Source organism: Panthera onca, chromosome D3 (genome assembly GCF_046562875.1).
Source record: "Panthera onca isolate mPanOnc1 chromosome D3, mPanOnc1 haplotype 2, whole genome shotgun sequence".
NCBI classification, from domain to species: Eukaryota; Metazoa; Chordata; class Mammalia; order Carnivora; family Felidae; genus Panthera; species Panthera onca.
Window position 1 is genome coordinate 13,250,629 of NC_138350.1, and position 26,977 is coordinate 13,277,605.

At 49.5% G+C, this 26,977-nt stretch overlaps 1 protein-coding gene across 4 annotated transcripts in view; it reads right to left on the reverse strand.

Annotated features, from left to right (window-relative positions):
* KSR2 (kinase suppressor of ras 2) overlaps nucleotides 1-26,977 on the reverse strand; it is a 440,326-nt gene that overhangs the window by 323,072 nt on the left and 90,277 nt on the right. For all 4 annotated transcript variants that reach the window (XM_078435742.2, XM_081790698.1, XM_081790699.1 and 1 more), the window contains exons 2-3: nucleotides 26,058-26,198; nucleotides 21,718-21,868 (exon numbers count right to left, since the gene is read on the reverse strand). In XM_078435742.2, the coding sequence (XP_078291868.1) occupies nucleotides 21,718-21,868; nucleotides 26,058-26,198 (292 nt within the window). The remainder of the gene's footprint in view (nucleotides 1-21,717; nucleotides 21,869-26,057; nucleotides 26,199-26,977) is intronic.

The window sequence follows — 26,977 nt, forward strand, 5'->3', positions numbered from 1 at the left end:
CTCAAAACTGGCTGAAAGTTGGACTCAGCCCACTGGGAAAGGAAAATGTCACGATCAGGCAGACAAGGGCGATGCCCCCTCGCTGCATGGACCCCAGGTCTTCCCTTCACCGGATGCTTCATTTAAAGGAACGTTCCCAGGCAGTGGCCACTCATACCTGCCCCTGGGAAACCTCTGTTTGAGCCAGAGCCCTAGAAGTAATACAGTGAAGGTGGCATCTGTCATTTATTGAGCACATACTACACACAGGTGCAGAGCCGCAAGTTCTCACATGCACCACCTCACGGTATCAGCCTTTTACAGGAGATACACAGGCACCCTGATTCTGTTTCTATCAGAGAGCCACGCCCAGGCCAGAAGCTGCCTGAAATCGCAGAGCAGGGCTCTCCTTCAGACTCCAGGCTTTGTCCCCACCTCCTCCTGGCATCACCTCGCCTCTCCCTGCTCCTCACCTCCCTCTCCCTCCAGGCCTAACTGCTGAGCTGCTCTGGTCCAGTCTACTCGTAGGGCATCAAATTACCCGCCGGGATTAGCCTGGATGTGAGCCAGCAGGTCACTGCTATGCCATGGTGCCTCTTCCCCAAGTCCTGGGTTTTCTTTCAGCAGACCTGGCGGAATCCACTCGGGTGACTTCTGTAGAGCCCCTGGGTTCTCAATAAATGCCGCCCTCTTCCGAGCTCTCCTTCAGAGCCTCGGGGTATGCTGCAAAGCAGCGGTCACGGTCACGTGCCAAATGCGATGCCGGCTTTGGCTTCAAGACTTGTCAAAGCTGTGCAGCCCTGGGCAAATTCATCCACCTCTCCGAAGGCCACCTCATCCCTTTTTAAAGGGCAGCTCTGACGTTACAAAGTTGTGAAAAGAATGAAAGAGGGCCACCCGTGCAAAGCCCTTGCACACATCACGCCTAGCGCATCGCAAACATGGAGCGATGCCCTGCATGAAGCAGGAATGCCAGACTTCGGCACAGGGAGAGACTCGCAAAAGGCGGGCACCACGAGGGGGTAGACCCTTCTTTCCACATGCACTGGCGCCATGAATATCTAGAAAAATCCACTGGACACCAAGCCCTTCCTTCAGAAAGAAACCTCTAATCTCCTCCACTCCAACGTTCTTGACCCCACCATGATGACATAATGCCCCTTTGCCAAAAACTCAGTGTCTTGTCATAGAATTAACAAGAACCTGAAACATCCTGCTGAATAAAGCCCATGGTCAGGGGTGACAAGGGATTCCATTTAGAATTCCTCATTCACCTTCTGGTCTTTGCGACAAGGATCAAGTCCAAGTTGGGTAAGGTTTTGGCATTTTCCCTACATACTACCTTCTTCTTTCCAGAAAAGGGAAAGGAAGGGAAGGAGAAAGGAGGGGAGGCAAGAAGAAGAAAAGAAAAGAAAAGGAAAGGAAAGAAAAGAGAAGGGAAAAGAAAAGAAGAAAAGAAAATGAAAGAAAAAAGAAAAGAAAAGAAAAGAAAAGAGAAAAGAAGAAAAGAAAAGAAAATGAAAGAAAAAAGAAAAGAAAAGAAAAGAAGAAAAGAAAAGAAAAGAAAATGAAAGAAAAAAGAAAAGAAAAGAGAAAAGAAAAGAAAAGAAAAGAAAAGGCACACTTTCCATAGAACATGCACGTTAAGGACTTCAGCACTGAAAGTCTGCAGATAGATTTTACAACACAAAATGGTCCAAAAAGATATTGCAAAAAAAAAAAAATTCCAAAAAGATATTGCAGGGGGGAAAGAAAGAGTTTTTGAGCCATGATGATTTGAAAGAAAACAAATCCACCCTTGGCAGATTTGAGATTTGGCATCTGGTGGGCAGTAAAGCAAAATAACGCAGGAAGCAAGGAAGAAGCCCAAACAGCCTGTCAACCTTGGCACCAAATGTAGTGGGTCCTTCTTCTAGAAAGTGTCGCCTGGACTCACCTGGCTGCATCCAGGCCTTCCCCTGGGCTCTCTCGGCCCCGGTGCTTCCCCGTCTATGACAAATAATGATGGCAAAGGTAATCATACTGTGTGTTGAACGCTTCCTAAGGCATTGGAGCCGAGACTAGTGAGAAAGGGGGCAGCCCACAGCCTCTGTTGCAGGCAGAAGAAACAATGCCACATAATTTCTTATGTTCAAAGGCCCAACTCCACCATGGAGTTGATACGAGGGGTCAATGTAATGCTAGTATCAGTCGGAGGCCACAGTGTGAGCTGGAGAGCTGTCTATGAGCGTGGGGACATGGTTACTGCTGTCGGTTCACTGGCCTGGCATGAAGGTCAAACCTCAGAGAAGGAGTCACTGGGGAAAGATTCATTGACCATCCTTCCTCTCCCCGGGGCATTTTACAGACCAGGACACCAGGCTCAGCGAGGCCATGTGGCTCGTCCAGACTCCCCTATCCAGAGAAAGCAGGGCAGGGCTGATCCAAGCATCTGGGCTCCAGCCCTGAGCAATGTCCACAATCGTCCCCCTTCACGGAATCTCTCTTCAAGGAAAAGGATGCTTGGGAGCTGTTTACCTGCAACACTGAAGTTGTAACAAGGTCCCTAGGAAGAGAGGGGGAGATTGTGTGTGTGTGTGTGTGTGTGTGTGTGTGTGTGGCACATCAAAGCTCCTAGCTTTCATCTGGTTCCTGTAAATGTGACTAAGGACCCCTGGGAAAATCATGCTCCCAACTCAATTATGGTTTTCTGTGCTTTTACAGAACCTCAGTCCACAAAAATCTCCTGGCTTTCGTCTGGCCTCAGAATACTTACGTTGTCATCATCAGACCCGGAGCATCATCCAGGCAGTGGCTCTCAACCAGGAGCATTTGACAATTTCTAGAGGCATTTTTGATTTTGCAGCTTAAGACTGGGGGGGTGGGGGGTGCTACTGACATCTAGTGGTAAAGGCCAGGAATGCCACCAAACACCCTATAATGCACAGGACAGCCCCACCACAAAGGATTATCCATCCCAGGGCATCAATGGTGCTGAGGCTGAGAAACCCTGTGCTATCCCTTTACATGCTGTGCTCCCCAAGATCTCCTACCTGGGCCCTGAGATCTGGTGACGTCCGATGGCATTAACAGACAAGGATCACATTCCTAAGCATGGCTCCCCCACCCCTCACATGGCCACTGATCTCCTGCCTAAAAGCCCCTTAGTCTAAAAGCTTGCTCATTTGGGGGGAATAAATATAGTCCCATGGTTCTATAAAAGACTCTGGGAACTTTTCCAACCTCCCAAATATGTTAAGGGAAGATTGTGATTGGTCGTTACCTTTTGTCTGCTCCAAAATACTAAGAAGGTCACAACGCCCCCCACCCAAGGGGCACCAGCTCTGTCAAATTCAGGGGCTTAACCCAACAAAGTCTTGGCAAAACCCTCAGCTGCCCACACCCATCACAGAGCAGGATGGCTCCAGCTCCTGGGCCCCATGGCCAGTCAGCTCCTGAGGAACCTGTCTTCCAGAAGCAGGCTGGCGACAGAACAGAACAGGGAGAGAAATCTTTGACTTAGCCCATTCATTTAGGTCATATGATTTCCAATTCACTCGAGCCAAAAGAACCAAAGTAAGGTCCTGCTGAAACATGGCGGGGCGGGGGGACGGGGAGGCAGGCCCAGACAGGGGAAAGTGTACCTCATCTCACCCCTACTGACAACACCAAATGGTTAAGCATCTTTACGCCTGTTTCAAAGACAAGCTGGGAGGGGGGAGGGGGCAGGCCCAGGTTCACTACAGCCCGGGGGTCTCTACAGCCCAGGAGTCTCCCACACCAACTATGGCTGTGTCTTTTTTGATCTATGTGCCCTAGGGCCAGGCACGCGCAAAAGTGAAAGTCAGACTGTTCCTCTTCATAGCCATTCTATGGACAGGCTCCAGGAAGCTTCCTGTCGCAGGAGTCACCCCACATCTGGCCCCAAGCTCTTTCGAGATGTCTCCCAAGGAAATGAAGCCATTGTCTCTTTGAACTCCCTTTGCATCTCCAGCAGCTATGATTTGGAGCCTGCTTTTCAAGGCTTCTTCTTTTACAGCTCATTTTCTTGTCTTAATTGGTCTTACAGCATGGCAGGGAGACCGACAAGAGACAGAGACAGAGACAGAGACAGAGAGAGAGAGCGCACAAGCGACAGTGACATGAGCCCCGCAGGAGGGTTAGCGGGAGCAAGACCCCTGCTGAGCCGATGGGAGGCAGGAAGGAACCAGCAGCCTGTGCTGAGACCGGGCAGCTCTCTCGAGTCCAGACTAAAGGTCCCCCACCCACCTGTGTTCAGCCTGCCCAGAATGCTCTGTGGGTAGCACAGAATTCCCAGAATTAAGCCCACACTTGCTCCCTGCCGTGGCTGGGCCACGCCTTTCTCCTCTCGGGGACTCGGCTTTTCCCTATTTGAAAGTTGAGAGGATCAGACCGAGGTTCCTCGTCGTTGGCACATCAGTGTAGATCTTTTCAGTGGCACTTGAGCCAATTCTTTGGCGGCTCGGCAAAAGGAAGATTAGCGGGCAGCACCCCCTGGTGGCCGTCGGGAATCATCACAAGGTGGTCCCGGTGGGGTGGTGTTTCCAGGGCAATAAACACTGGGAGGAAAAAGCATCCAAGTGTCTGCAGCTGAGCAGCTATTTGACCCTCACTTTTTCGAGCAAGGAGTCTAGGGCTTAAAGCAAAACCACAGCCGCGTGCGTCTCAAGCCCTCCAACCTCTGTGACAATAAAGGCAGAAGGTCCTCAGAAGGGAGAGCTGGAAGACCAGGGTCAGCCTCACTTCTGGAGGGCATCCCTGTATCCGGTGACACAGCCTGCCCGCCTCGTTTCTCCTCCACAAAGCACCAGACAGAGAAGGAAACAAAAGCGCTAAAGAAAGCACACGATCAGATGATAGAGCTAAACTGAGCTTGTTCCCAAGGACGGGGCTGACGTGCAGGTGTCAACACGCCCTCTGTGTGGCTGCGGGAAGGGAGGCCGTTTCGCGTTTCCTCTTCCAAGTGAGGGGTGAGGTCAGGAGGGAGATCTGGAGCGTGAGGCGCCCCACACTCAGAATCCCACTGGGCCAGCGGGACGCCTCGCGGGGCACTGGTCTGAAGGTGCTCCAGAGATAACGAGCCGTGGTCCCCACCCCCAGAGAACCCACAGTCTGGCGGAGACAGGCAAGAAAAGTCAGCATTTGGGGCGCCTGGGGGGCTCAGTCGGTTGAGCGTCCGACTTCAGCTCAGGTTATGATCTCACAGTTCGTGGGTTCGAGCCCCGCCTCAGGCTCTGTGCTGACAGCTCGGAGCCTGGAGCCTGCTTCTGATTCTGTGTCTCCCTCTCTGCTCCTCCCCCACTCGTGCTCGCTCTCTCTCTCTCTCTCTCTCCCTCTCTCTCTCAAAAATGAATAAACATTAAAAATTTTTTCTTTGAAGAAAGAAAAGTTGGCATTTAAAACTCTGCGTGATGACAGTGCATGCTTTGGGTGAGACTGGCATGAGTCTGAGTGCAGGCAGGCTCTAACAGGTCCTAGCTGTGTGACCCTGGGCAAGTTACTTAACCTCTCTGAGCATGCCCATCCTTCACGCCCTTTCTTCCTTCCCCTGAGCACATAGTACTGTAAGGCATTCAGAAAGGATAGCTCCACGTAAAGGCTGAACCACGGTGCAAGCCGTAATTTATCCTCACCGTAGAGCTCTCCAGGGACAATGTCCCTCCTCTAGCCTGGGGACCGCTTTGCTTACTGACTCCCCTATTCCCAAAGGCGGATCCTCTTTACATCAGACCGAGACCTCTCCCGGTTTCAAGCCTGTGTGTATTTGTTTGAGCCGACGGTCCTCTCCTGCCTAGTCTTTCATCGCAAAGGGTACCACATTTTTTTCTGTAAGAAGTCAGACAGTATTTCAGGTTTTCTGGGCCCTACCCACCCCTGCCACATAGCTCAGCTCTGCTACTACAGTGTGAAAACAGCCACAGATGTTGTCAACAAGTGGGTGTGGTGGTGTTCCAATAAAGCTTTATTTACAAAAGTAGAGGGAGAACGTGGTGGTGGCCTGTTTGCCAACGTCTAGAGAGAATTCTCTCTCATGATCTGTTCCTCATCTCTACTGAGGGAGCCCACCGCTGACATCTAGACAGAAACTGTCTTCCGCTCCCTACTCTCTCCTGGGGCAAATCTAAAAATGCTTCAACCTTCTGCTCCAAGGGCATCATTTCCATGATTAAATCGTGACGGCTCATTTGCTTGTTAATTCATCCAATGCTACTTTGCTGCGGTGAGGAAGACTTTCTAGAAAACAAAAGAAGCACCTGTTTGTGTTTCAAGGGTGTGGTCAGCAGAGCTCAAGTCCTGGCCCCTGCAGTTTACTGGCCACGTGACCTTGGACCCCTTCGTTCACCCACTGTGCCTCCGTTCGATCATTGGAAAACAAAACAAAAGTCCCTCTCTCGTGGGGAAGTTCTGAAGAGTAAGTGGAGTTTTCCTTAAAATCAGCGCAGGATAATCCCTGACACAGACTATGCACTTAATCATTTCCTGTTATTATTTTTGTTTTGGCCAAGAGAGGGTACCTGCTGTCTGGGAATTTATAATCTGACATGGGAGGCTTATATATTTATATATCAAAACAACTACAGGATAACTTGATAACAAGAGAAGAGCAGGGGCAATCAAGGCAGGCTTCATGGCAGTGGTGGCATTTAAGTGGCACCTTGAGGCATCATCAGGAGTTGTCTAAGCCATGGGAAGGTTTGCTTCAGGAACATGCAGCCAGGAAGTTTTTCTTTTGAACAGACACAGAGAGGAGAGGTTTGATGAATAGATAAAATCAGTGAACTCTACAGGGTCTGGGCGAACAGCCCCAACAGGCACCAGCAGCCGGGGGAGGAACATATGACAAGGGGGACAGAACAAGGTAAACAAACTGGGTTCAAGGAGGAGTTTTTTCCTTCAAATTTTTTTTCTAGGAAGTTACACAACTGGTTGCTTCGTGCCCAGAAAGATAGAAAATGCAGACAACCTAAAGAGAAATCATAACCACCCCTAATCCAAAACAACGATGCTACAATATCCAAGATGCTAAAATATCCAAGCGTATCTCCTTCTGGAACTGTTTGCTATGAATCCGTTTTGAAAATAATAAGTAACACGCGAGCTGGGTCCAAATGTTGCCTTGTCTCCCCCCTCCCCCAAACAATAGCTTTGGGTTACTTCTCGTGCAAGATTTTTAAATCGGTAATCAGGGAAATAATTAAACAACGCCTTAAAAGGCCACCTGAGTGAAAAGCATGACCATAACAAACTGAGACCATCTCATTTCCAGCAATGCCATCCCAATATTGGGACACTGGGGGCGTGAGGTGGGGGTGGGTAGGGAATATGGTTCCTAAAAATAACACCCGATAACGCTTCTCTCCATCCTCCCTGCCCTCCCTGCTTCCTCCTGCATATTGACTCAGCTTTTCAAATATAATCGCATGCCCAAGGATCACATACCCACTCTCTCTCAGAACCATTGCTAAGAACAGCGCAGAAATACTCACCGAGGGAGACTGACCCTTGCTGGGAGAAAGGGGAGCCTCCCAGGGCTCTGAGGAGTCTCAAGGGACTTCGGACCCTTCCCAGCCACACCCACCGCAGGGCAGCGTCCCGGCTGTGCAGCTCTGGGATTCAACCTGGAGGGGCGACGAGGTCCCGGCCAGCATCCCCAAACAGCCCACAGCAGAAAGGGCTCTGCACTGAGAAGCAGGAACGGGTTCTGCAGTTCCAACCCCTGCTCTGCAGCAAGTCAAAGTGTCCCTCTGCTGGCCTCAGTTTTCCCACCTGTGAAATGGGTGCTCATCCTGGTCTACCCACCACTGGTACATCTGTGAGGATCAAATAAGATCACCGGCAGGCAGGGGCTTCCTAAAACTGAAGGGTTCTGTGGACAGGCAATACCGTTGTTATTCAGTATGTATACGGGGGCTCTAAATAAGGCCTTTTTATCTCATTTCTGGTTTAAGCTGCTTTACCCTGCATAACCACCAGGGGGATGCACACTCAAACTGAGCAAATGGAAATATACGGACCAACCCCGCCCGCAGGGTAAAGGAGAAGCCATCTCTTAATGGCTTTCTTACCGGAGGAGACTTGGCTTAACAGCAGCCAGACCTACCTGGGCTCCAACCCGGGCTCTGACACTCACTCAGTTGCTACGTGACCCGGGCCAAGGAGGCTACCTCACTGGTCCTCAGTTTTCTTACCAGTAAACAGAAAGAATAATCATATGAACCTCATGAGGTTGCTGAAAGGATTAAATGAGGGGGCGCCGGGGTGGGTGGCTCAGTCGGCTGAGTGTCCGACTTCGGCCTGGGACATGATCTCGCGGTTCATGAGTTCGAGCCCCACGTCGGGCTCTGTGCTGCCAGCTTGGAGCCTGGAGCCTGCTTCGGATTCGGTGTCTCCCTCTCTCTCTCTGCCCCTCCCCTGCTCGCGCTCTGTCTCTCTCTGCCTCTCAAAATTAAATAAATATTTAAAAAAGTTGAAAGGATTAAATGAGCCCGTGCTGCATGTCAATTATCTGGCACATCACTTGCCTCTGTAAGGACCCAACCAATATCTGCTCTTAACTATTTTCATGGGTCTCCATCATTCATCTGATCACTCACAGACTACTTTTTGCTCGACAGTTCTGAGCCAGGCTCTGGAACAATTCTGGCACAGCAGCTCCCAAAGTGGCATCCCCAAACTAGCAGCACCCAGGGAACTCGTTACAAAACGCAGGTGTCTGGGTGCTTCTCCAGACCAGCTGAAACACAAAGTCCGGGAGCCCTACCGGGGATTCTGATGCACATTCAGGTCTGAGCACCACTGCTCTGGTGAGGAGTAGAGAAACAAACAAATAAACAAAATCGTTTCAGATGTGATAGGAACCGTGAAGAAAATAAAACAGAGTAATGGGACTATGAGTGACTGAGACGGATGTGGGACTCTCTGGGAAGGTGGCATTTGAGCTGAGAACAAAATGACAAGGAACCAGCCACGGAAAGATGAGGGGAGAACACTTCGGGCAGAAAGGATGGCCTGTGCAAAGGCCCTGCGGCAGGCTTTTCAAGGAAATGCAATTAGGTCAGGGTAGCTGGTGTGAGGAGCTAATGAAGACATCTGGAGATGGACCAACCAGGAGCCTGGGGAAGGAGCTGGGGTCTGATTCTAAGATTTAACAGTTTGGGTCTGATTCAGTTCATCTGGTTTAGTGGACGCGGGACCCACAATCCTCAAACATTTCGGCCCCTGCAGACTACACAGTACAAGTTCTGTGCCCAATGCTTCCGCTCTCTTACCTCCCAGGTGCAAGGAATACAGAGAAGGAGGACCATGGCTCAGATCAGAGATGATAGCCGGGAGCCAGGCCCTCTTTGTTCCCACTGGGGGTTTCCCACAAAAGCCAGAGCGGACCGCATGAAGTGGCAGGGGGCTAAAGAGAAGGGTCAAAGGTGGCCTGCAAGAAAGTGAGAGTAGCAGCTATATCGGGAAGGGCAGGTTAAGCCCTGGACCAGGTTTCTCAGAGAGGGGTCTGCTTCCCTGGCTGTAAGACAAAGGCTGGCGGGCGGGGTGGGGGCTCTGACTTTCAAAATAATAATAAAGATAATCATAGCCAACTATGTAGTAAGCATGCAATTTGCCAGACATCTGGCTGTGTGTTTATTTCTATTAACTCACTTCTTTTCTGGCAGTAGTGTCATAATTATGGAAGATACTACCAGAGCCTCCATTTTACAGATAAGGAAGGTAAGGTAGACTCAGATAAACAGGGCAAGTTGAGGCCAAGCCCAAGGGAAGCAGAACTAAGGGATGAAGGAGGAGAAAGGGAGAGTGGCCAATGGACAAAACGTACCTAAGTCCCATCCGTCCTTGACTTAGGAGTTGAATGAAATCAAGTCAAGACAATTCCCTTTTTTTTTTTTAATGTTTGTTTTTGACAGAGAGAGAGAGAGAGAGAGAGAGAGAGAGAGAGAGACAGAGCATGAGAGGGGGAGGGGCAGAGACAGAGGGAGACACAGAATCCGAAGCAGGCTCCAGGCTCTGAGCTGTCAGCACAGAGCCTGACGCGGGGCTCGAACTCACGAACCGTGAGATCACGACTTGAGCTGAAGTCGGTCACATAACCGACTGAGCCACCCAGGTGCCCCAAGACAATCCCCTTCTTAAAACCTCTCCAACAGCTTCCCATTCTGTTTTGAAGAAACCCAAGCTTTTTGCCATGGCTCTGAGGCTCCTGAGCTGGTCCCTGCCTGTCTCTCCCCCGTACCTTCTCTCCAGCCGCCCCTGCTCCCTGCACCAGTCTAGGGTGTTGTCAGCTTGGCTATGCTGGCACCCTCGTCTCCAGATTCCCCTTCTCTGTATGGTTCCAGGTTAAAATTGGCCAAAGTTGCACAGAATTTGGGAAGTGAAGTGAAGCTGCAGCTGTGATGCTCTGATGCGCGGGTCAGGGACAGCAGGAGACAGATGCAGGGGTGCTGGTCTGGTTTATCCTCTCTTCCTCCTGCTCCACGGCCAACTCTCTTCATCCTGACACGGGGCCCTGGGGACCAACAGCGACCTCAAATCCAACACCAGACACTGGCCTGCAAACTCACAGAGGCAACAGCTCCAAAGATCTAAGAAACTTCCAGAGGCGTCTACACCAGTCGTCTTCTTGGTTTCCCTCCAGATGTCCCCAGGCGGGCTTACCCGCATCAGGACAGGTTAGAGACCTTTCTCTGAATCTTCAGTCTCCCCTCCTGAACTTTTACTTCCTGAGCTCTTCCTACAGTTGTATAAGGTCTGGAGTCCCACGATAAATTCCTTTTTCCATTACACTCGCAGCGTTCCTGCTCTCCCACTGCCCCCTGCTGATACAGTTACCAGCAGAAGCAACACCATATCTGTTCCAGAACTAGCTTCTAAGATACCTGGCAGCTTCCACTTGCCCCCTCTTGGAACGCTTACTCCCGCTCTAAGCAGCCCAAGCCACACGGAAAGGCAACATGTGGGTGCCCCAGCAGACAGCCCAAACTCAACTCCCACCAGCTACCACCGCCAGCTGGCATCCATGGGCGTGAGCCGTCTTGAATGTTCCAGCCCAGCCAACAGAAAACGTGGAACCACAGAACTACCCAGCTGAGCCCAGGCAACCCAGAGAATCGTGAAGAGATAACAATGCACGTGTTGTTCTAAGTCACTAAGTTTGGGGGTCGACGGTCACACAGCAACAAGTCACCAGAGCACAGCCTATGGTTCAGCCATGAGGGCCTCTTTTCTGCTTCTTAAAAATGCTTTGGAGGGGCGCCTGGGTGGCTCAGTCGGTTAAGCGTCCGACTTCGGCTCAGGTCATGATCTCGCGGTTCGTGAGTTCGAGCCCCGCGTCGGGCTCTGTGCTGACAGCTCAGAGCCCGAAGCCTGTTTCGGATTCTGTGTCTCCCTCTCTCTCTCTGACCCTCCCCCGTTCATGCTCTGTCTCTCTCTGTCTCAAAAATAAATAAACGTTAAAAAAAAAATGCTTTGGAGGTTGGCATGACTCATTTGCTCTTCTCAAAATGCTCTTCTCCCCATCTTTTCACACCTGGTAACTTCTGGTCATTCGAGACTTCGTTTCAATGGCACCTTCTCAGAGAGGCTCACTGTGATGGTCAGTTCGCTGTGTCGACGTGGCTGTAGTCCCCACTTATTCAGTCCAACGTCAATGTGGGTGAGGCTGTGCAGGTGTTTTGTAGATGTGATTAAAGTCAGCAGCCAGCCGACTTTATTAAGTAAGGGGGATTATCCTCAATAATCTGGATAGGCCTGATTCAGTCCTTCGCAAGGAGGGGAACACAGGGGGACAGCAATGTGGATGCCAGCCAGCCCTTCCTGAGAGTCTAACCTACCAGCCCCAACAATCCCCCTAAGCCAAGCCTTTGCGATAATCTCTTCACTGTACTTATCTTACTGGTTCTGCCTCGCTGGTTTGTTCTGACACAGCCACTGTGACCACCCCATCGAAGCCAGGCCCCTGATCACCATGATATCACCCCACTTTAATTCTCTACGTGAAACTGGTCACCATTTGTCATTTTTCCTATTTTATCATTTCTCTCAATACATTCTAGAGCGGCCCTGTCCAGTAGAACCTTCTGCAGTGATGGGAATGCCTGACATCGTGCTGCTCCATGGATCTCTAGAAAGGTGGCTGATGAGGGGCTCTTGGGTAATTCAGTCGGTTAAGCATCCAACTTTGGCTCAGGTCACGATCTCATGGTTCGTGAGTTCGAGCCCCGCGTTGTGCTCTGTGCAGACAGCTCAGAGCCTGGAGCCTGCTTCAGATTCTGTCTCTCTCTCTCTCTCTCTCTCTCTCTCTCTCTCTGCCCCTCCCCCACTCATGCTCTGTGTCTCTCTGTCTCTCTCAAAAATAAATAGACATTAAAAAGAATTTTTAAGGTGGCTGGTGAGACGGAAAAAGTGAATCTGTTCACTTTTGATTAAGTGAAAAACTGAGTGAAAATTTTTATTAAGTGAAAACTTTTTTCACTTTTTATTAACTGTACAAAATTCATTTCATTTCATTTTCATGAATGTAAGTTTCACTCATCACATGAATCTAGCTAGCCTAGAATATGAGGTCCATGAGAGCGGGAAGCCGGTGGGTTTTAGCCACCACTATGTCCTCGTCCCCGACAGCGACTCAGACAGGAAGTTAGACTGGGATGCATCCTGGGAGCGAATGAGCCATTTGCACGTAAGGTGGCATTCGGTGCCTCTCCCTTGTGCTACGTCTGTGTAAGCAGCCCCCGGGGAACCTATGGATCAGGGCTGGGGAGCGAACAATGAGGGAAAGAGAGAAACTCAGGTGTGGTACACACCAGCCGCTTCGGGCGGGGCCCTCTCCCTGGGCTGCCCGGCCAGCCCAAAGTTAGAAGCAAGTACAACAATGGGGCAATCAAGACGGCTCTTAGTCTTTGTTCCAGTCTAAGGAAGGCTGTAGTGAAGGCAGGGTTCTAGTGGCCTCCGTTCAAAGCCCAAACTGGGAAGAAACAAGAGAGCATCTGAGGCTGTCCTATTTCAGGGCCATTTTGCATCCTGTTTTCCTCCTGGCTGCCAGTTCTCCCTCTGGACGTGCCCGAAGAGGAGCTGGCAGGGAGGGGAGCTGACAAAAGGGAGCTCCGAGAGGCTGCAGGGGTATGGGGTGCCCCGGCCTCTTCTCTCTCCCTGTGATGAGGGGCAGAAGCAGAAAAACGTTCACCCTTAGCTCAGCAGGCTGAACTTCAGCCTGCACAGTTCCGATAAGGATCAGATACGTGCCGGTGGCTACATTCTTCAAGGGTCTCATGACTGCCTGCACATCTCACCCATAATTAACGTCAAGCTCAATGAGAAGCACGGGAAAAATCTTGTGAAAGCGGTTTTATGAGTAGAGATTCGAAGACATTTATGATCTACTATTCCCTGCACGCAGCATATAATCCCCTCGAGCACTAAGCGTATAATCACCAGCTTCGTACAGCAAAAGTGCAGCCCTTTGGGCCCACGGGTCCTGTCCGCGAGCTACTCAAATAAGCTTACAAAGTTGCACCATACAACCTCTCAAGAATTCCTTCCTGACCTTTGCGCGCCACAATCCTGCAACACCCGCACGCCCCCACCCCCAGCCTCCTCCTGCACTTCCCAAAAACTCAGTCTAGGCCACCCTCTGCAGCCAGAGTGTTGGTCTGCAAACTGGATGATCATGCATCTTCGGCTCAAAACCCTGCAGTGCAAGCTCCGTGCAGTTCCACTGGGCTCTCTGAGCCTAGGATGCCACCTGATCCCTCCTGCCCCAAGGCACTTCTGCGTGCTCCCACCGCACCCCCCCCCCCACCGAGTCATTAGGAGAATTCCTCCTCCTGCTTTTGGGTCCCAGCTCTACCCTGAAGCCTGAGAAAGTCCCCAAGCCCTGGAAACTAGCACAGCACCTGATAGACACTGAGTGCTTGATAAGGAAGTGTGGAAGAAAGGAAGGAGAAAAGCAAGGTCTTCCATCATCTGGAACCTGGGGTTTTTTCCTTGGGAAAGCAAACATGCAAATGACTGCCCATTATTGGCCTGAAAGCAGCCCAAAGACCAAGAAGAATAAGGGCAAAGAGGAAACAAGAGAGAGAAAAAGCACAGCATCTGTATTCTGATATCTGAGCCTTGTCCCTTCCAGGCCCTTCTTTGATACCCAGCTGTGTGTGTGACCCAGAGAGGAAAGGAGGGAGCCTGTTGTCTTCAGGCCTGAGGTCTCCGGTCTGGGGCTGGAGGGGGCAGGGGGAGCAAAGGGCAGGAACACACTCTTCCAGAAACAAATCAATTTCACCCTAGGACCTTAGCTCTGTGGCGACCATGATGGAGAAAATGGGGCTGTGTGCCATGGAAAAATTGCTTGGGCTTCTCTGTTTAATGTTTTTGGCCAGGGAAAGGTGGGTCACCTCTAGAGAGCAATGAAGTCAAACAGAGGGGGTAAACAGGTTCTAAAGAAGCAGCAGTGTTGAGGGAGACAGTGGCTCAGAGGGAAGGGAATTAGAGAAAACCGAAGGCCAGAGGCCCTTGGGAGAAAAAAAGAGAGAAGGATGGAAAGAAGGTTGAGGGAAACGAGTTGGAGGCAGAAAAAGGCCAGAGGACCCCGGTGATGGTGGTGGGGATGGGGATGGGGACAGCGACAATGTTGGTGGAAATGCAGTACAGGGGGCAGGGGTGATGGTATGACAATGACAGTAACGGTAACAGTGAGACTTACCGTGCATCGAATCCAAGCCAGGCCCTGTGCTTTGCCCGTATCGCCTCATGCAATCCTACCAATGACCCATGGGTGAAAATGCTCATCATGTTTATCCTCATACCGAGAAAACTAAGCTCCGAACCGCGAGATGCCGTACTCAAAATCGTACAGCTAATAGGGGGCTGACCCAGAATTTAGCAGAACCCGGGTTCGTCTCATTCCAGACTCCATTCTGCTGGCAGACACTGAAGGACTGAGAAGGGGAAGCAGAAAGGAAAACGGAAGAGGAAGGAGGCTTGCCCTCATCATGCTATTTCATAGGACAACCTGCCCCCTTCCTGTTCCTGGAGGGCACGGCCACCCCCCCTGACAATGCTCCACTTTTTCTTTCCCCCACAGCACTCATCCTAACACACTTTGTAATGTACTTGCTTATTACGATTATAATGTGTCATCTGTCTCCCCCCCCCCCCCATAGCATGTAAGCCCCTTGAGGACAGACATGAAGTGTGCACTTTCAGAGATCAGAACAGTGCCTGACATACTGCAGGCATTCAATACATTTTGAATGGATTTATGAATGGTTTTTTTGGTTTCAGGCCACATCTGATATGACAAGAAAAGATTAAGGCATTATGGCTTTGGGGTCCCCTGAACCTGTTGAAAGAACAATTGGGTATTCTTCGGTTTCAGGCTCAGGCTGATCTAATACGCTCACAGATGGGAGGAAGGGGTAGTTTTTTTCCTAACTTCGAGGCTTCTTGGACACTGGGAAATAAAGAAACCCCCAACATCCAAGGAGGAAACTAAGATTAGAGTCCCAAGTCTAAAATAAAAGATGCTCGATCCTCTAAGAGAGAGACAGGCCAAGATTATACACTTTGCCAGGCATAAAGCTTCCCGCTCTCCATTTGATTCCACGACTTTCTCAATATGACCTGTATTCCTTCAGTGATTTAACAAACATGCGTTGAATCACCACTACCCACCAGAATGTAAGATATCTGACTTCACCACTGTGAAGGACCCCAGTCCTCTGGCTGAGAGCTGGGGCCACCAAGGCCAATAAATATGGTATGACGCTTAAGTCTAAAAGTCTGGTGAGAAAGACACTAGCTTGTTCCCTAGCTTGGGACATTTTTGGTTAAAGTGAAGGGCAGGGAATGGTGGAACCACACAGCTCCTGAGATCATTAGAAGTTTCTAAGGAATGATGATCGTCTCTGAGAGAATATTTAAAAGCACTGGTCGAGGATGGCTCACTGCTTCCCCCTGGTGGAGAGCGGTAGCAAGCACATCAAGCAGCTTCCCGGATCTTTCCTCCACCTGGGCAATCTGAGCCAGGAGCAAGGCTCAGATTTGATACATCCATTCAAAGGGTGACTAGCAGGGTGCCTGCCCTAGGGAAGATCACAGTCGCATGAGGGAGTAAGGAGAGGAGACTGACAATCGCTGTAAGATACGGTCAGCTGGTGACAGAAGTATTCATTCATTCACCCATTCAACAAAGTGCAGAGGCTTTGAGGCAGGAGTCAGGTCTGAGGAGGGATTAACTGGGAGAACAAAGAGAAAGGGGATTCCAGGTAGTGCGCCTGTGCCAAGGTGTGAAATCCGTGCATGACCTGGGAAACGCTAAGTAACCAGTAGACTCGTCCAATACGTTTAAGGCTTGAGGGGGAAATGGGAATGGTGGGGCTCCAAATAGAAGCCAAGTCCTAAGCTACTTTGCAAACCATGCAAAAGACCATGCACTTTAAGCCACTGGTGATCTGCATGGGTTTCAGGTAGCAATTCAGAAATATTTACTAAGTCCCTACAGATATTGACGTCTGGCCGGGAGTAAAATGGTTCGCAAGAAGAGGTACGATCCCTGTCCTGTGGAGGGGGAGACAGGCATCCCAGGACACCCTGGTTGAGCCTCCAACTTCAGCTCAGGTCATGATCTCACAGTTCCTGAGTTCAAGCCCCACATCAGGCTCACTGCTGTCAGCCTGTCAACACAGAGCCCACTACTTGTGCTCTCTCAAAAATAAATAAACATTTTTTTAATTAAAAAAAAAAACGGGGCACCTGGGTGGCTCAGTGGGTTAAGTGTCCGACTTCGGCTCGGGTCACGATCTCATGGTTCGTGGGTTCAAGCCCCGCGTTGGGCTCTGTGCTGACAGCTCGGAGCCTGGAGCCTGCTTCAGATTCTGTGTCTCCCTCTCTCTCTGCCCCGCCCCTACTTGTGCTCTGCCTCCCTCTCAAAAATAAAATTACAAAAATTAGAAAATTTTAAAAACTCACCCCCCCCAAAGGCTGAAATTTAAATTAAAATGTGACAAGTGTCCCCGCTGTGTACAGGAAGAGGAGAAATAAAATACGACATTAAGGGAACTTGGAGTTGAGTGTGTAGACAAGACAGAGTGAGGGGTCCCCAGAGAAGACGAGATACAGCTTTCTTAACATCAGAGAAGCCAGGTTAGGACCCCAGCCATTTTGTGATCGACGCCTGACAGGCACCTCTTCGCACAAGCACTTTTCTTGCAGAACCCCCTGCGATACATAAAAATTGCAGAAAAACATACCTCAGTAGTTAATGACTTTAGGGGAACAAAAGAATGTAAAAAACAAACAGCCACTACCAAGCTGCGACAGAGTCCAGCCGCTACAGAGACAGTAAATCAGTGGTAAAACTCCCAGTGCTGTTTCGAAAGTAAAGACTGACCTAATGCCCACTCTTGTGTTGTTTTTGCAGGATTCCAGTCCCTGTGGGCACGCGGACATAGGACTCACTGGAGCCAGAGTACGGAGGATGCCGACCCTGGCTGGCCCCGTGACTTCCATCAACCAGGACCTGGACTCTGTCTTTCGCCCCAATTCTAGACCGAAACGTCCTTTGCCAAGCTCCTCTGTGAATACGCACGCGCCCGCGGCTCCAAACTCCCCCGGTTTCGTTGTTGGGAGAGGCAATGCTTCGAGGGCTCCCCTTACTTGTAACAAGTAATAAAGAGTTCTTTGGGTTGTAGTCAATGTGACGCACCCCATGCGGTACTGAGTGGAGCTGCCCCTCATGCCGACCTGTGTGCTAAGCGCCACAGGGTTTGGGCAAATGCGCAGCACCTGGCCACTGCCGTCAAGGCCCCCAGAGGCCGTAAGGCCGGCATCAGAGGCAGGACCCGTAGACGGAATCTGAGCCGCCTGGGAAAGAGTTGGTAGAGGCATGGAGGGTGAAGGGGAACTGAACCGGCCACCCCAAAGCATGTCTCTTCGGCATAAGGGTTATTTTAGGCTGATCATCTTTTTTAATTGTTAATGCTTTCTATTTATTGTTGAGACAGAGACAGAACACGAGGGGAGGGGGGGAGAGAGAGGGAAACACAGAATCGGAAGCAGGATCCGGGCTCTGAGCTGTCAGCACAGAGCCTGATGCAGGGGTCGAATTCACGAACTGTGAGATCATGACCTGAGCCAAAGTCGGACACTTACTGAGCCACCCAGGTGCCCCTAGGCTGGTTATTTTTAAGAAACAGCAGACACAGGTGAAGCTCTGAAAACGGATTAGAAGTCACGCTTTTATAAAAGACGTTGACATTTACAAGGGAAACCTCCACACGTCAGCATCAGAAACGTGACTCTAAATCTCTACAAACTCCTATCAGTGGAGACGGCAGAGACTTCTTTCGCACAACCACCTTACCCTTGTTAATTGTGCTTTTCCTGGTCACGTCCCATAACTGCCTCCCACACCCCATCTAACACCCTCTTTTGTCTTTAGCTAGAGACGGGCCACTCTGACGAGCTACTCAGTTTTCCTGGGCTCTTCCATGTATATAGACCTTGTTTGTTTTTCTCCTGTTAATCTGTCTTATATTATAGAGGCCCTCCCAGCCCAGTACCAAGAAGGGTAGGGGGAAATTTTCTTCTTCCCCACAAGGATCAAAGAGATCAGTGTTTCCCAAACCATGGCTCACAACCTGTAAGTGACGTGTGACATAAAAGTGGCAGTCATTACCAGTATTTGGTAAGTGACACAGAATAAAAAAGCAAAGAATATTAAATAGTGTGCATGGTAAGAATGAGTTTGATGGTAATTCCTTATTCCGTGAGACTCATTTCAGTTACGTACCTGTGTGGGTACATTGTGTATATGTGTGTATAATGTAAATCTGATTCATTTCTGTGTATCTTTATCATTATTATTCTAATTTTTTTAATGTTTATTTATTTTTGCCAGAGAGAGAGAGAGACAGAGTATCAGCGGGGGAGGGGCAGAGAGAGAGAGAGGGAGACACAGAATTCGAAGCAGCTCCCGGCTCTGAGCTGTCAGCACAGAGCCCGAGGCGGGGCTCGAACTCACAGACTGTGAGATCATGACCTGAGCCGAAGTCGGACGCTCAACCGACTGAGCCACCCAGGTGCCCCTATTATTATTATTTTAAAGAGAAAGAATCTTAAGTAGGCTCCACGCTCAGTGCCGAGCCCGACGCAGGGCTCGATCCTGCAACCCTGGGATCGTGACCTGAGCCAAAATCACGAGTCAGATGCTCAACCAACTGAGCCACCCAGGCGCCCCTCATTTCTGCGCATCTAGATCAAAACTGAAAAACAGCAGATTAGAGGCCCTCTCAAGGTTTCACCCAGCCCAGGATGTCACAAAGGCTGAGTGTTCAACCCACGGAGGGCAGCTCCACTTACAAGGGCTTCTCCAAACTCAGTAGCACAACTCTGTGAGAAGATGCAAACTGAACTCTGGAAAGCAATTAAGAACCTAACCTCAGTCCTCACTCTCCTGCATTGTTAGGGGGCAAGGAGGAAGGACAGGGGAGGGGCATAAATTGAGACGAACTTTCTGGAAAGCTACGTGGCAATGTTCACCAGACTATCTGGAGGCATTTTTGTTTGTCATGACCGGGACTGGGGGAAGAGAGGGTGTTCCTGGTACCTAGCAGGTAGAGGCGAGGGATGCTACCATATCCTTCAATGACAGGACAGCCCCCAACTCAGGGTCCCTTTGATTGTAGCTTGGATAAGGATCTGCTAGGAAGAAAGAATACAAAAGGGCATGCATGGGGATCTGGGCCAATAACCTGTGTCATAAATGTTCTCTTTCCTTCACTGCTGTATTCCAGCCCTGCTGGAACAGAACACAGTAGTCAGTAAATACTTGTTGAATGCGCCACGTTGAATCCAGCAAAGGCATCTGTGAATAAGCACCTGCCTGACTGCCCCAGACTAAAGCTCTACAGTGACACCTTGTGGCCGAAACGGAAACAAGCAGGCAGACGGACCAATAACCCTTTGGCTGGTGTTTGCCCAGCTGACCCCTTAGGACTGCAAAGGCCCCAGAATTTGTGGGGAAATCATGAGGTTAGGGAGAAGCAGGAGGCCTCAAGAGGATGATATCTGATGTCCCACTAATGAAGGCAAACAGGGGCCTGAGCAATTAATGGGAAAGATCAAAGAAAGAAGATGTTAAGAAAGAAAAAAACATGCCCCAAACTGAGTCATTCTCCCAAGATAGCAAACCCGGACTTAATTAGTTTTAACCTCTACTGAAACAATCTTCCTTTTTGTTTTGTTAAGAACTCCCTTGTCCCTCCCTCCTGCCTGTAAAAACCTTCCATTTTGTACAACTTCTCTACTTGCTGGAAAGGATGCTGCCTGATTCGCAACTGATCTCCAGTTGAATTTATTTCTTAACAATTTGGACCCCAAACTGATGAAACAAGTCACAGAAGTTATTTCATGAGGTGAAAAAAAAAACAGGTTTCAAAATGTGCATGGATAATCCTAATTCTATTGTTTAAAAATAGTTATGTGGGGCGCCTGGGTGGCTCAGTTGGTTAAGCGTCCAACTTCGGCTCAGGTCATGATCTCACCGCTCGTGAGTTGGAGTCCCGCATCGGGCTCTGTGCTGATAGCTCAGAGCCTGGATCCCGCTTCGTTTTCTGTGTCCCTCTCTCGCTGTGCCCCTCCCTCACTCATGCTCTGTCTCTCTTTCTCTCAAAAATAAATAAAGCATTAAAAAATAATAATAATAAATAAATAAATAAATAAAGCATTAAAAAAATTTTTTTTAAATAGTTACGTGGGGCACCTGGGTGGCTCAGTCGGTTGAGAGTCCGACTTCGGCTCAGATCATGATCTCGTGGATCGTGAGTTCAAGCCCCACACCAGGCTCTGTGCTGACAGCTCAGAGCCTGGATCCCGCTTCGTTTTCTGTGTCCCTCTCTCGCTGTGCCCCTCCCTCACTCATGCTCTGTCTCTCTTTCTCTCAAAAATAAATAAAGCATTAAAAAATAATAATAAATAAATAAAGCATTAAAAAAATTTTTTTTAAATAGTTACGTGGGGCACCTGGGTGGCTCAGTCGGTTGAGAGTCCGACTTCGGCTCAGGTCATGATCTCGCGGATCGTGAGTTCGGGCCCCACACCAGGCTCTGTGCTGACAGCTCAGAGCCTGGAGCCTGCTCCCGATTCTGTGTCTCCCCCGTCTCTCTGCCCCTCCCATTCTCATGCTCTGTCTCTCTCTGTTTCTTAATAATAAACATTAAAAAATTTTTTTTAAATAGTTATGCACATACCCACTTGTCTGTAATGATTACACCAAAACACTTACCAAAATGACAACAGTAAGTTCCCTAGGGGGTAGAGCTTGGACAGTCATTTTCTTTTGATCTATTTTCTGTTTTGTTTTACAATGAATGTATATGGTTTAGGTAAAATAATAATAATAATAATAATAAGATAAAATAAGAAGTTAGATGGATGCAGACCCAAATACAAAGGCATTTAAGAATGTCTCTGGTAAAAAGACACTGATCACCTATGCACACCCTGTGTTTCCACATCTGGGCCCTTATTATCCAGATCCAAATGCTCTCTGACCTCAGCTCTTCCTTGAGCAAGAGCTTCCAAGAGTTGACCCACCACTGCCCTTCTCTCCTCTGCTCATGAGTGGAATTTACCATCCAAAGCTGACTCCGTCTCATCCTGGCCTGCAGAGTGGGCACAGAAATCTGGAGGAACCGAGGCAGATGTGCTGGGGAGGGGTCTCCATCCCCAAGGCCCGCTCACCTGACATGTGGACGTTGCGGAGGCAGGAGAGGGAGGCATTGAGGCGGGCACACTCCTCCCGGTTGGCTCCGTATTTCTCCACGGTCTCACACACCTGCTCATCTGTCATCTCCAAGAGGTCCTCCAGACTCAGCTGGCCAGGGGTGATTTCCTGCAGGAGGGAAGTAAGGAGCTCGGTGAACGTGAAGGGACCTCAAGCACTCAGAGGGAAGGAAAGTGGGCTGAGCCTCCGTGCTGCCCTCTAGTGGTACCCAGTGGAACACCCGGCCCTGTGTGGAAGGTTGGGCCTCTGACTCCTGGGTCCAACAGGCCTCCGTTTGAGGTTTGAATCTCAGCTTTGCCACTCATTGCCTCGGGCAAGTCACTTACCCTCTCTGAACCTCACTTTACTCACCTTTACAATGGGTGTCTTAAGTGCTTGTACTTTGTAAGGTAGTGCCTATCTTTAGCACATAGCTAGCGCTCCATAGATGGTGATAGTTAATTATCTGTCCCCCTGGGTAGCTTCTGAAGTCTTTATGGGCAGGGCTCCACTTTCCTTGTCTTTGGATGGCCCTCTGTGTCTCCTGTTCAGCTTGGCTTGTCCCCAGTCCAGGGCAAACTTGGAGCAGAGCAAACTGGATGGCCCAAGTCTCTTGGTGGCTGTCCTCCCCAGCCACCCATTCGAGATTCCAGACTGGGGCTTTAGGAACCCTAAGGGGCAGTAATCTGGAACACTGTGGGTATGTGCTGGAAATGAAACTGGACTGGTGACTGAGCCAGTCTGTATGGCATGGGTCTGTATTCTAAGACAAAATGGGCATGGTCTGTATTCTAAGGGCATGGGTCTGTATTCTAAGACAAAATGGTAAGGCTGGGGTATAGCACGGGGTGGGGACAGGGACACCTCTGGAGAGATCAGCTGGGAACAGAACCAGTAGGATTGCCAGCTATAAATGTCTTGGGCAGGTGTCCCTTCCCACACCCCCTTTCCCAAAATGATGTGTCCCTGGACACCATAATATAGATAGATGTACCTTTAAATTTGTCAAACTTTGATACTTATGCATCTTCATGCATTTATGCATATTTATGCATTGACATCTATACCTGTGTATCAAATGGATAGCCTTCGTTTTATAGCAGTTAATGGTATCCAATGTTTTTACATATATTACTATTTAAATAAGAATTTTAAATACCTAAAGATGGAGACTCTAGGACAACATTGTGGATTACTTCTGTCCTCTTGTGGCCATATCTGTGTATTACAACAAAATCGGACACCTACCCCGCCCCCCCACCCCCTCCACACACACACACACACACACACACACACACACACACACACACACACACATCCCCAATGCACACACATAAACTGGCAGCCAGAAGGGGGAAAACCGCATTAGTAAAAAAAAAAAATCCACCACCCCCCCCGCCACAAAACAGAGGCAGGGCAAAAGCCACGAAGCCCAATCAGTGCCCTTCCAGCGCACTAGGGCAGGGAGCAGGAGAGAACGGTAATCGGGGTTTCTCATATAGGGACACAGTGCACATAAACCCCACTTTAAGAAAAGTGATAGTCCAGGATCTGAAGGTACAAAATGAATCATATTTAGAAGAACTCATTCACAACATTAAAGAATTCTCCTCTTCGCTGCAGGACTCACTTGTGCACTGTAATCCCATAATTTACCCCCCAAATATCCGATTTTCACTGAAAAGTTGGGGTCACAGAAAAAAAATCACAGAAGTAATAATGACATCAAAAATGGACAAAGCCTTAACAACCCAGACTAAAAGCGAAGATGCACGTCTGTTTGATAAAAGAATAATAATAAATGAAAATGAAGTGGATGGAGCACTGTTTTAAGTGCTTTTCCTGGATTTTCTTTTGTCACAAAGACCACATAAAGTAAGTATTTTTATCAGCACCATTAGTCTGTAATTAGGATGCTAAAATTCAGAGAGGTTAGTCCACTTGCCCAGGGTCACACAGGAAGAAAGGAACTCAGGCAGTTGCTTGGGAGCCTTTTCCATACTGTTGGTTCCTCCTCAGAAAGGGGACCTGGGGGGGGGGGGGGGGGGACTCACACAGGAGCTGCAGTCAGAGGGCTGGAAGCCCAGCTCCCTCCCTATCCCCCGGTTAGTGGCCTTGGACCCAGGACGGGAACAGACTACTGTAGGAGCCAGAGCTGGGGCACCTGCAGGCCAGGTAAATGTACATGAGCAAAACTGCTAACCAGTAGGGACCTGTAAGATCCACGGGGCAGCAAAATTCAGCTCATTGCCACCAGACGGGAATTTAGGTCGGTGTGTTCAGCAATTCGAATTTTTTCAGGAGAAGTCAGAGATCTGGGTTTTTTAATGCAAACTCTTTAGCTGTTAAATATTAGCTGAAAAAAAAAATTTTGAGAATGCTGTATCAGACAAAGAAAAAATGTCTGTGTATCGCATACAGCTTAGGGGCCACCAGTTTTCAACCCCTGGCCTAGAAGACTGTGTTTCTGTATTGATCCCACTTGATAAATACATGGTCCCAAAAGCCTCCCAGAAGTGAATTGGCTCGTGCAAGTAAGATGTACTATCTGGGGGTGCCTGGGGGGGAGTCAGTCGGTTAAGCGCCTGACTCTTGGTTTCGCTGGCGTCATGATCTCGCGGCTTCATGGGTTCAAGCCCCGCCTCCGGCTCTGAGGACAGCATAGAGCCTCCTTGAGATTCTCCCTCTCTCCCTCTCTCCCCCACCGCCCCCACTCGTGCTTTGTCTCTCTCAAAATAAATAAACTTAAAATAAAATAAGATGTTCTGCCTGTAGTTATATGTGACCTTTCATTTTAAGAATATTCACATGAAACCTCCATCCTGGGAATGAAATAACATAGAATCAAACACCATCTAGTGCGCATGCGTGAAATGGGGGGCAGGGATGGGGCAATGTGCGGGTCCTCTGTCTAGCTCAGGATCCGGGGCGGGGGGGGGGGGGGGGGGGGGGGGCGGGGGGGGGGGGGCGGGGGGGGGAGGATTCAGGTGAGCTGTCATAGAGGTCAAGGTCTGGAAAAAACAAAGGCCGTTTCAAGCAAGAAGTGTGCACTGAGAGAAATGGCATTTGGTCCTGCAGGTGGTGGGAGGGGGGGGGGGGCCTCTCCTTTTTATTCATGTTTATTCATTTTATTCATGTTTATTCATTTTTATTCATGTTTATTCATTTTATTCATGTTTACTCATTTTTGAGAATAAACATTCATGTTTATTCATTCATTCATTCATCCCCCTCTGGAAGTAGAGGCGGACAGAGGATCTGAAGCCAGCTCTGAGCTGACAGCAGTCAGCTTCCCAAACTTCCCAAGTTAGAAGCTTAACTGACTGAGCCACCCAGGGGCCCCCAGCACCCTCGCTCCTACCCAGCTCAGAGAGTCCCAGGCCAGAGGAAGAGGGAGATAAATCACAGTGCCTCCCACATGCTCCAGAGTCCTTCCAAGCTTCCAGACCCATCCACCCACTAGCAAGGGAAGCCGCTTCATCTCTGAGCCTCAGATTCCAGATCCACACGATGGGGATAATGGTCCCCACCTCAAAAGGTCATTGTGAGGGTCTGAACAGCCTCAACAGTTGAGATCCTGGGTGTAAAACCCTTAGGACAATGCCTGGCCCCATGTGTTCAATGAAGTGGGTTTCACTGGGACGGGCTGGACTGGCTACTAGAAACAGCCGTGACCTGGGATCCAAGAGGGTAGGACAAAATCTCACCCTCCTTGAGATTTTCGGGACGTGGTCCACTCCTATTACTACCAAAGTTTTCAACAATAATAACAAGCTGATACTTGCTGAATGCTACTAGGTGCCAGAGAGCGAGTGTAACATTTTAGATGGATCATCTCATTTTGTCATACGAGCTACTTCAGAAGAGGAGACCATCATTACCCCACTTAACAGATGAGAAAAGTAAGGCCCTCAGTCTGGGGTGCCCAATATGGTGGCCACTGGCCACACTAATGACACACGCACTAATCACAATACAAGTGTTCAAGAGCAAACACGTGGCCGTGGCTACCGTATCGGACAGCACAGGTACAAAACATTTCCACCGTAGCAGAAGGTTCTTCTGGGCAGCACTGGTCTGAGAGGTAACGTGATTTGGCCACGGTGACTGAGCTAATGAGTAGCAGGGCTGGAAGAGGACCCAGTTGAATGGAGACCCACACTCTTAACCATCTGGACAGCATCGAAGATCCTCTGTGCCTTCACCCAACGCATATTTATGGAGGGCCTACCGTGTGCCAGGCACAGGCAAAACCATCTCTCCGAGGGACGAGCATCGGCCAGTAAGGGGCAGGGGACAGGGGACAGTCTCTAGTCACCTCTAGGACTTCCTTGCGCACATCGACGATCCGGAACCAGTGCCGGAGCTGGGGGAAGCCGTCCAGCTCGGCGTTGCGTTCCTGCAGGGCCACCTTCTTCTTGCAGGACAGCTGTCGGCTGAAGTATTTCACCAGCTTGCTCTGGGGAGACACGGAGGAGAACAGAGGACACATCTCAGAGACACCACCATAGGAGAACAAGCAAGAATCTCCCCATTGCCTTCACCCTGCCCAAAAACCATCCAACTCCTATTCTATTTTTTTTAGTTTATTTACTTTGACAGACAGAGAAAGAGAGCAAGCAGGGGGAAGGGCAGAAAAAGAGAGACAGAGACAGAGACAGAGAGAATCCCAAGCAGGCTCCACACTGTCCGCACATAGTCCTACGTGGGGCTCGAACTCACCAACCGTGAGATCATGACCTGAGTCAAAATCAAGAGTCAGTTGCTTGACCCACTGAGCCACCCACGCGCTGCTCCCCTGCAACTCCTACTTTAAAGACTGGTGTCACAGCAGTGAGGAGGGACACACACTGGTAGCACTTTATTGAGGGGAGCCTTTTGGCTGCAATCTTCCACATTTCCACTGCACAAATCCTTGGACCCAACAACTGCACTTCTAAGAACTCACCTAGAGACACCATCCTGTGCAAAGCGACTGTAAAAAGAATATTTCTTACGGTTCTACTTGCAATGGGAAAAGATGGAAAACACCCTGGGTCCATCAGCAGGAGATTCATAAATGCAGGTATATGCACACAAGGAAACTATGCAGCTATAAAGTAAAATGAGGAAGCGTGCTACCTACTCATACAGAGCAGTCTCTGAGATACATTGATAAATAAAAATAAATAGTTTCCCACGCATGTGGGAAATGTTTACATTTACATATCTTTAAATCTTTTTTTAAACTTTTTTAAT